This window comes from Solanum verrucosum, unplaced genomic scaffold (assembly GCF_900185275.1).
Source record: "Solanum verrucosum unplaced genomic scaffold, falcon-dt-bn FXZP01000049.1, whole genome shotgun sequence".
In the NCBI taxonomy this organism is placed as follows: Eukaryota; Viridiplantae; Streptophyta; class Magnoliopsida; order Solanales; family Solanaceae; genus Solanum; species Solanum verrucosum.
Genome location: NW_026020221.1, coordinates 9883310 through 9893830, shown reverse-complemented (window position 1 = coordinate 9893830; position 10521 = coordinate 9883310). Strand labels below are relative to the sequence as shown.

The 10521-nt window shown below is 33.4% G+C and overlaps 1 protein-coding gene across 1 annotated transcript; it reads right to left on the bottom strand.

Annotated features, from left to right (window-relative positions):
* Nucleotides 1–162: 162 nt before the first annotated feature.
* On the bottom strand, nt 163–4660 carry LOC125831147 (uncharacterized). Its single transcript, XM_049510330.1, has 2 exons — nt 4376–4660; nt 163–428 (listed from the first exon to the last, which is right to left on the bottom strand). Exons 1-2 carry the CDS (start codon nt 4541–4543, stop codon nt 378–380), a joined length of 219 nt encoding a protein of 72 aa, XP_049366287.1. The 5' UTR covers nt 4544–4660; the 3' UTR covers nt 163–377.
* Between the last annotated feature and the right edge of the window lie 5861 nt (nt 4661–10521).

Sequence of the window (10521 nt, the reverse complement as noted above, 5' to 3'; positions counted from 1 at the left end):
CACTTCCCCAAATCATTATATATGTGATCAATGTTCGCACCGATCTCTCTTTTTCTTTTTATGGAGAATGTAACATTAAGAAATCACCTACAATCTTGTATTCCTCACAAGCCACAAATGAACCTTCATCAGGACAACACACATACACACACACACAGACCAAAACATCAAGTTAAAGTTCATATACCACTCGAAAGCAAACAAGAGTGAGATTTCAAAGGACATCTCCAAAATTATTTTCAGAAAAAATTAGTCCAAACAGAAATTGACAAGTTGAAGTACCTAGGAGTAATTCAAAACAGAAATCAACTCGCTGAGGATACCTAGGAAGAATTTAATTGTCTTCCTTCCGAGATTATTACAGGGTTCTAAATGCTTCATGGTACAAACTTTGTGCGTGGCCTGCCCCACTCATCATCATGCAAATGCTGTCAATCATTATCAGTGTTAGTACTCATCAAAAAAGTAGAATTAGAGACTAAAATATAACAGAACAAAAGAGTAACAAGTAGTTTCTTTTCACACTACCCCACAAGGTATTAATAATAATGATAATATCTCCAATACAGGAAAAGTAGCAAAAACCGTCTTTAAGCTACATTGACACAAATACAACTTGAATTTAGAAGTGCAGTTTGATGTTTTATTGAACACCGGTAACAAAATCACATGATTTCTCAAATATAGGACATGGAGGACTCAAATTCATAGCACATATAATGGCTCTTCAATTATATGATGCAGCTGATACTATGAAGAAACTGTAAAGAGTAGACATGGATGGTCCTAATAGGAGGCAACTAAGTTCTAATATACAGATCACAAAAAGAGGGAAGCTAAACTGTCAAAACAAATTCTGTCCCAATAAAATGGGAAAAAGTAAAGTAGCTACTCCATCCATACAACTTCAGAAATCCTATTTTAACTGGTCGTAGGACAATATCAACAACATTCTCAATCCCAAATTAATTGGGGTTAGTTCCATGAGCCATCTGTATACATTTCAGAGGCGGGCCTATGTATACAGCTCAAGTGCAGTGGCACTCATGAAATTGTCAAAAAATTATGTGAACGTATGTAGATATTTGTCAAAAAGCTTATACGTATCTTGCTAGGCGCCCACAACAACAAATCACAATTCCATAAATTCAGGCTATGGTGGGTTTTAGGAGAGGTAAGGCTAGGCCGACAAAGTATTGGACAGAGATAATTAGACCGTACATGGCACACCTGCAACTTAGTGAGGACATAACCCTAGATAGGAAGATATGGAGATAAAGGATTAGGGTAGAAAGTTAGTAGTTAGTCGAGTGTTGCTTAGTTTCCCTTATTAGTATTATTATTAGTAACTCTCCTACTATTGTATTCTTCAATTGTGCTATTGCATGTTGTTTTCTTTGCTTTGTTTATGTAATATTTGTGGTTGCTACTATTCTTTTCTCCATTATATTCTATATGGTTTCTTCACTATTGTATTTTCTTCATTGATTTTGATATGCTTCACTTGAGCCGAGAGCCTATTGGTAACAACTTCTCTATTTCACAACGTAGGGGCGGCCGCATACACACCACCCTTCTCAGACCCCACTTGTGGTACACAGGATATGTTGTTGTTGTATCTCTATATAGACACACAAATCATTAGCCACAATAAGAAGACCTAACCTAAGTAACGACATATGTTATCATGAACCACAATAGGAACACCTAACCTAAGTAACGACACATGTTATGTTAATGGCATCAAAGAGATATTAAAAGAATGTAATTGGGATATGGATGAAATATAATAAGATACAGACACTTTAAGGTTCCCTCTCAACGAGACATGTAACAGAACCTCTAGTTCTATCATCAACTATGGTTTTGAATCTAAGAGAATGTTTGATGTCCTGCAGTTAAAAAAAAAAAGAATGCTTGATGTCCTGAATTGTTTATTGTCTTCCTAAGTGACAGGTCATATAACGACAACAACACTATGTCAATTATTATTTCTTAATAGGTGTACCAAGTCAAAAATGGACAAGTAAATAGGGACAAAGGGAGTATAATTCAAATTCTTTAAATTGTATTAGGTACGAAGTCTAACATTGGATTTTAAACAGAAGCAAACTCCACTAAAAAAAAATTATTTTCCAAGTATAACACACAACGCATTGATATATATTATGCCCCACAAAAGACGTCATATGTTTATAAAAATGTCTCTATCCTTTAAACAACAAAAATACTTCCGATCATCTCACAACTTATAATTTCATGCGGGTAACGAATATGTTATGCCGACAAGGGTGTAGTTTTGCAATGGAATAACAAATTGTAAGCACATCAAAGATATTATTTCTTAATTGAATTAGCATGCATTTCAAGATCACAGCACAAAGTGGGTCATCTATCCTAACATTTGTAAAAACATTCAGTCAGACCTCATTATAACGATCATTAGTTATGATGGCATTTCACTATATCGGCATGCTTTTCTCCAGAACTGAGTTTTCATGTCATATTTTACTTCTCTATAACAACATTCTACCTATGATAGCAATATCACTCATTATAGCAACACACTCTTTGTCCAATTACCCCTCTATAACAGCCATAACCAAATATTGTGTAATTATATTATGAATAAAACAAAATATTAAAATATTTATGGTAATCATCCTTAATGTCATGCACATAGTAAAATTCAAGTACAAATATCTAAAAGGAAAAAAATGCAAATGGCGTCCATTAGTTATGGTCATAACATCACGAGAAAAGAACACTGATGTTTGCCTTTTTTTAATTCATACTCTACCTAATTTTGCATACAATTCTTTATAACAGCTAAATGAGATCTAAACGTCAAATATCTGTGTGTGTGTGTGTGTGTATATATATATATACACACACACAACAGCATCTCACTATAGTAGCCATGAAACATTCAGACAAATGTTGCCACTATAAAAGAGGTTTGATTGTATTTCACACTTCACAGAAGCCAAAGAATATAGAGAGATTACAAGTAAGGAAGTTAAAAGGTAGAACCTGTTTATATTGTAACTTTCTTAATTTCTCACTTTGACTTTGATGTCATTTCTTTGATTATTAAAAATTGCAACACCAATTGATACACTGACATCGAATGAAAGATTGTGATACAATTCTTGCTTGTTACCTAACTATCTGAGACGAGAATCTTCAAAGAAGCCAACAATTGTAAATTTTTGTTTCCATATTCATCATCAACTTCATGATCAGTGAGACAATTATAAGAACCAGAGGATCCAGAGGCCTCACCTTCTATTATTCTAATCTTAGCAAAGTCTCTTAAACCACCCACCCAATTATCCGCACTCCAAAAAGAAGTGAACCTGAGAAAATGGGTATGGTTGAATGAAAACACAGGCAGCTGGTACTTGATTTTCTAACTGAAGAAAGGTTGGAACTGAAGAAATTGACCAAATATTAAGCTATTCCTCCATAACTAATAATGTCAGGAAAGAAACAGATGGAAATTGATGAGAAGTTACGCTTGCCGCTAGGTGATGCTATGGAAGTTTGAACTCGTAGTTGCGGAGCACTTGTGTATGCCATTTCCACAGAAAAAACTTCACGGATGAATGAGTACAACAACACACCTAGTGGAATCCCACTAAGTGGGGTCTGGGGAGGGTGGGTAGGGTGTATGATTTTTCAAAATACATTTATTGATTGTTGGGGAAAAAATGGCTGAAGAACACAAAAAATGAACTGTAAACACGTTAAATGACACATTCCTATGATTAAATATTTGCTCCCTCTCCTTCTCCAGAGTAATATGGGATTGTATGCAAAATATTCAAAGCCTTTTGAATTTTACACTAAGCAAATAGCGGAGAAATTATTTGGCAAGAATATTTCTGATTCTTAAGTGGTGATTTTGGTCAAAGAGGGTGTTTTTGAGGAAGAGAGAAAAATAATTAATAATACATGCAGAAAATTCATGGACGGCTTGTACCTCTATTACTTCTTTTTATGGACGGCTTTGGATTATTTTTCCCTTGAACCGTCCATCAAAAAGTCTCTCTACCTCTGAGTTAGGGTAAGGTCTTCTTACACTCTACCCTCACAAGTTCTAACAGTCGCAAGTTCGAGTTATGATCAAAGATAATAAGCAAAAACCCTCAAGTAAATTATCATTTTCCATCTAAAATCGACGGAATCAAGCATAACATCAAACAACAATAACAAAATCACACATTTGACAATACATCAGATTATACATAATGATACCAAGAGTAATTAGGGCTCAAAAAAAACAGATCTGCTGCATACGCACCAATATAAATGCACAAAAAGCGAATAGCAAAATTGATCGAGATAAAAATCTGAAATCGGAGGTACTTACAAACTCTTTGACGATTCCTTTGTAAACCAATACAGGGATGGCGATACCGAAGATACCTACAAGCGCCAGGTTTCGTCTACTCCAACGAAAGTTGAGCTCCAGATTCTCCCTTGCTGCTCCCCATTCTTCGATCCACTTGTTCTTGTTGTACTCCATTCCCCCACCCATCTTTCCTCTCTCGTCTTCAGCTTTGCCTGTGAGATTTGAGAATTTTGGATAGTCGCCTACTGGCGAAAGAGGCCACTTCTATTTCTCTGTTTATACCGAAATGACTATACTGACCTCCTCAGTCTATCGCTGTAATCGTGTTATTCGGATGAACCCAAACAGCTGTTTTTAGTTTTCTTTTAAGCCCAAATACATACATAAATAAATATACATAGTCATAACTAATTTAAATTTATGTATTTGAGGTAGAGTCTCAATATATTAATACATCTTGTATTGATACAGTATTTATATTGATACATATAGTTGAGATATTGATATAGTCTCTATATTAAGACAACATGTATTGATATATATGAGATACAACCTATTTATAACTTATAGGGAAAAGGCATAGATTCCCCCTTAACTTGAACTGAAAAGTCAGTTACACGCTTAAACTATCATGATGACCTATTACACACCTCTGCTATTTAAAAGTGAATTTATTTACCCCTAAATCTGACATGGCAAAATAATAATAATTAAAAAAAAATCATGCGCATCAGAGCATCAGATAATTATTTTTTTAAAAAATCAAAATATTTCTTAAACTCCACCCCCCACATCTCTTCTTCTTCACACCCCACCCTCCTCATCTTCTTCACACCCCATTAAGCTTAAAATAAACCAATAACAAGAAACAACCAAGAAATAAATTACTTCAAAAAGGAGTTAAATTTTGGGAGGTTTCAATCGGTGGGGCTTTGGCGGACGTTTTTGATTATTGAGTGATCGATTGAAAATGGGAAGAAACTTGTTTTTCTATTATCTCTATTTTTTAAGAAATCTCTAGGAAGAACATGGAAAAATAACAAAGAATGTATGCCCAAATATGAAAAATATTTACAACTATAAGCCGCAACAAATAACAATGAAAGTTTAGTTTCCATGGACAATCAATGGAAGAAACTGAAGCAACCTTCTTGTGGGTACATTTTGGAATGGAAGAATTCTTTCACTCCAGATTGCAGGCAATTTCCTTGGTGGTCATTGCTAAAAGTTTCTTCTTTACCATTTTGCAATGAAGAAGATAGAATTTATTAGAGAATTTTAATAATTGATTAGGAATTGATTAGTGTAAAATATAATTAATAAAATAAAAGTTAAGTAATAAAGAAAAGAAAGTAAAAAAATACAAGTGTTGATATGGCAGCAAGTGTAATACACCACACACTATGAGAGTGGTGTTGCACATAGCAGGGAGATTAAATTCACTTTTAAGTAGTAAAGGTGTGTAATAGATCGTCATGATAGTTGAAACGTGTAAGTGACTTTTCGAGACAAGTTTAGGAGGGAATCTATGCCTTTTCCTTAACTTATATTGACCTATATCTGAAATGTGGCCTCCATACACTTTGTATTGTTACATATTTGAGATACAACTTTTATATGTATTGTTACATATTTGAGATACAATTTTCATATTTATATATGTATCGAAATCTATTAACACAACATATGATACATATCTGAGGTATAGTTTCCATATTGAACATATCTAAGTTATAATTTCCAAAATATACTAATACAACCTCAATATGTATTGATACAGCCTCCATGTGTATTGATACATATTGATACAATTACAACCTATATTGATACATATTGCACATATTTGAGATATATCTTCCATATTGCTACATATAGGTATAGCCTTCATATTGGTACAACTTATATTCGTCAAATACAACACGTATCTAGTATTTCTCCTCTTTCGCTCCAAATTCTTGCTCGTCTTTTTTCCCCTTCTCCAATCTCACCCGTCTTTCTCCTCTCTCTCTCTCTCCCAACCTCAATCATTTTTTTTCTCTCCTAATTTTACTCGTCTCTCTCCTCCCTCTAATAGCCTTAAGTATCAAATACAACTTGTATCAATCTATATACATCAGAACATTTTCGTTGATACATGTTATATTCGTCGAATACAACATGTATCTAGCAACTCTCCTCTCCATCTCTCCAAAACTTTCACTCACCTCTCTCATTACTCTCTCATAATCTCGTTTGGCTCTCTCAAATTATTGCTATAAATAGTAGTATGACAAACTATAGATATTTATGAAAATCCCTCAAGTTATCATTAGCTACACACTGAGTTTGTAAAAAAATCACAAGGTCCCTATTTTGATCGTCTCATTTAATTAATATTCATTGTATATTTTTTAAGAATATTTAGTATAAGATAATTTTAAAGCAAAAGTACTTACTTTTTCTTGCTTTATTGTTTTTGCTTCAATATTCAGATATACACAATGAATTTTTTTGTCATTTTCAAGATGTGTATCAATTATATATGTCACGATCCAGACTGTCGTGATTGACACCCACACTAACCCTCCGGTGGGAGAGCCATTACTACAACCTAACTAAGCAGACTTAACCAAAATAGTACATATTTAAAGATACAGAAGCAGGTTTAAATGCATAAATCATATAGAGTTCCCATAAACTCCAAGGTTTAAACAAACTATCCAAACTAATACGGAAGAACAACCCATAGAACCTGAAAGTCATTGTACTAAAACTCTACTAACGACAAGTCTAAGAACAAAGGGTACAACCCCGAGACTAAACAAACACCTTAAACAAATAGTCTGAGTCTGAATAGAGTGGACTTAAACAAGAAAGATCCATGGCAGCCTGAAAGAACTGGCTCACCCTTGAATCCGGTCACGCTCAATAGTCACCTAGTTGAGGCCTATCAATAGCCGCCTGAAGATGCCTTGTACTTAACAAAGAACAAGCAAGTGCAATATCAGTACACAATCACAGTGTACTGGTAGGATCACGCGTCCCAATAAGTGAAACATATGCATGTAACCACAACATTATAAAACAGGCATATACCGAACATATACAACATTAGTCATCTTTTCAGGATCAATGTAGCATTCCACGTTCTCAATAATACACATTGGTTATCATTTTTAGAGCAACAAATAGTCTTTCAACCTCAATCACCATTAGATATTAACGTAATCATCAGAAGTAGATACACAACACAATTCAATGGTCCTCTCACGGAACCCAATTCAATGGTCCTCTCATGAAACCCATACCTAAAATATTAGTGTGATGGATCGTGACACCCGTTCTAATGTTTATGCCGGTAAGTGGCATCCGATCCAAGTTAGTGTGTCGAATCGTGACACTCATTCCAATGTTTATGTCGGTACGTGACAACCGATCCAAGTTAGTGTGTCGGATCGTGACACCCACTCCATTCAACAAATCACAATCTCAATGTATGTTCTCACAATCATACAACAAAAGGTGATTCATTCCATACAATTATTCAATTATCCTTATTTACGATTAGGGTGATCAATAATGCAACATTCGCATACATACATGCATTATAATGGAGTAATTACTAACATACATCACACCAACATGAAATCACAACCACCACCTACCTCGAATCCAAGCTTGAATCCCCTAAGACACTTGAATCTTCCCTTTTCGGATTTTTCCCGCTTGTTCGTGGTCTAAAAACATACAATTGACGCAAGAATCAATAAACGAGACCCAATTGCCCGGATTCTAATCCAATAATATCAACCCTAGATCAAACTCTTAATCCCCATACCCATATTAGGGCTTTTTCCACCATAATTTCCAAATCAAAGCCCTTCCCCATCGATAATCACTTACGAATTTACATTCTATGGATCAAAACATAGATTTGGGGAGTAAAACCTTACCTTTAGCCTAAAAAATGGTGAAAACGGTCAAGAACTTACATGGGATCGTCTCCTAGCTCTCAAAGTCGAAACTTGCAGAATAAAATGATTTTGAGATTTATTTCCGACTTAAATCGCGACTGTCCCGCCATAACGGACCTCATCCCGCTACAACGTCCTCGCCCTGGCGGGAATAATTTCGCCCTAGCGGCTTGCACGAAAACAGAGAGCTAAATTAAGAGCTTCAAACCCCCATTCCACAACACACCTTCATCCTATAACACTCAGAAAATACTCGTTTACGCTAAAATCAGTTTCGGGAGTTCTACTCGCCTGAATTCAATTCTGTAAAGTCGTACGGGTTCCTTAACGTCTTAGCTATCTATTCATGCAATCAATTTCATTATTACACTTCTCATTCATTACCAGATTTCCCTAGACTCGCCTGACTCTAATTTCGTTCAAATCTGGACTAGGCTAGGAAATTTCAAGTTACTATTTTAAAGTTTTTCTGGTCCAATTCTTTTTCCATTGGCTTTTCCTTATCGACGGAATCAGATCATTACAATATATAACTGAGTACTGTCATACATGCAAAAAGTGCTAAATGAATTTGTTAGATTTGATTGTTATTTTATCAATTGATGATTAAATGTTGTTCTTATGATACGTGGAACTTATGTTTCAAAATTTGAGCTTATTTTATAAAATATTTTCTCTAGGAAAATAAGTAAAAATGAGAAAAATGACATCCCCAAATAGAAGTATGGGAAACAAGTTTCACAAGTGATATTCCATCTGATTATGTATTTTCTACCATCCAACACACATCATCTTCAACCTAACCTCCATAACCCACACCCCCACTTCCTACTCTCTTGGTCTAGATCATATGGAAATATTTTTTGGATAATATATTTTATTTACATACCAACGAAAGAAAATCCGTACAAATCTTACTTATTTTCAAAATATTTTTAAAAAAAACTATTCTTCATAGTGGACACGCCCTTAATTTAAACCTAAAAAGTGTTTGTGCAAGTGGAAATTTTTACTTAAGTTGAACCACTATTCTTACTACTATAATTATGGGTGTTCGCGGTTTGGATAAAAATCGATCCAAACCAAAAAATCGAACCAAAATAAAATTAATTTTATTTGGGTTTGGTTTTAGATTTTTGAAAATCGATAGTATTTGATTTGGTTATGATTTTATTAAAAAAAAACCGAAGAAATAATCGAACCGAACCGATGAATTATATACATATATTTTATTAATATACATACTTAATATATTGTTTTTATAAACAATTTTAAAGATCTTATACATATTTTCATTAAAATTTCTTTATAATTTACTTATTGAAAACAAAAATGCCCAAGATGAAACATTTATCTTATTGATTTCATGTATATAAGTGTCTATGACAATTCTTTGTGGGAGTTAAAATGTTATTGTCTCTTCCTTCTAGGCCAATATAGTGAATTTTCAAGCTTTATTAATAGTAAATTTAGTGATAGAAAGTTCAGTAATTTAAGTCATTCTAACTATTTTTCGTTTTGAATGGATTGTTGTCACTTTTTTCACATTTTGAATGAATTGTTTCTTTTAGTTTTGTGTATGGTTAATAACCGAATAACCGAACCAAACCAAACTGAAATCGATAACCACCAAATCGATAAATGTATATTATATTTGGTTTGGTTATGTTTTGATAATTTAAAAACCAATTAAGTTGATTTTGTTTTGATTTTAACCAATAACCAATCCAAACCAACCCATGAACACCCCTAACTATAATTAAAATTATGTCACACGAAAAATGTAGTCTTTACTTTCTTTGCGTGAGTAACTAGTTAAACTTATTGAATTTTTTTACTTACATTGTCATTTTTAAGGCCCGTTATAAGCTATTTTAAGATTAATTATTTCAAGATTAACTATTATAGGTTTGTTATCTTAATACTTAATATGAAATAAGAAATATCATTATAATTTTGAAATATTTAATCCAAAAATTAAATTATCCCACAAATTTTTTATCCCAATTTATCAAAATTAATCATCTTTTGCCATTCATATCAAACGAGCCTTTAAAATTTAGATTAAAGTTATCACCTCTTTCATACAGTAAGAGCTATTTTAATTTGTGGTATTACTTGAAGAACTAAAATAAATTATTTTTTTTACACATTAAGAAAACATCAATAACATGATAAATATAAGGAATTAAAATATTTACTCTATTTTTC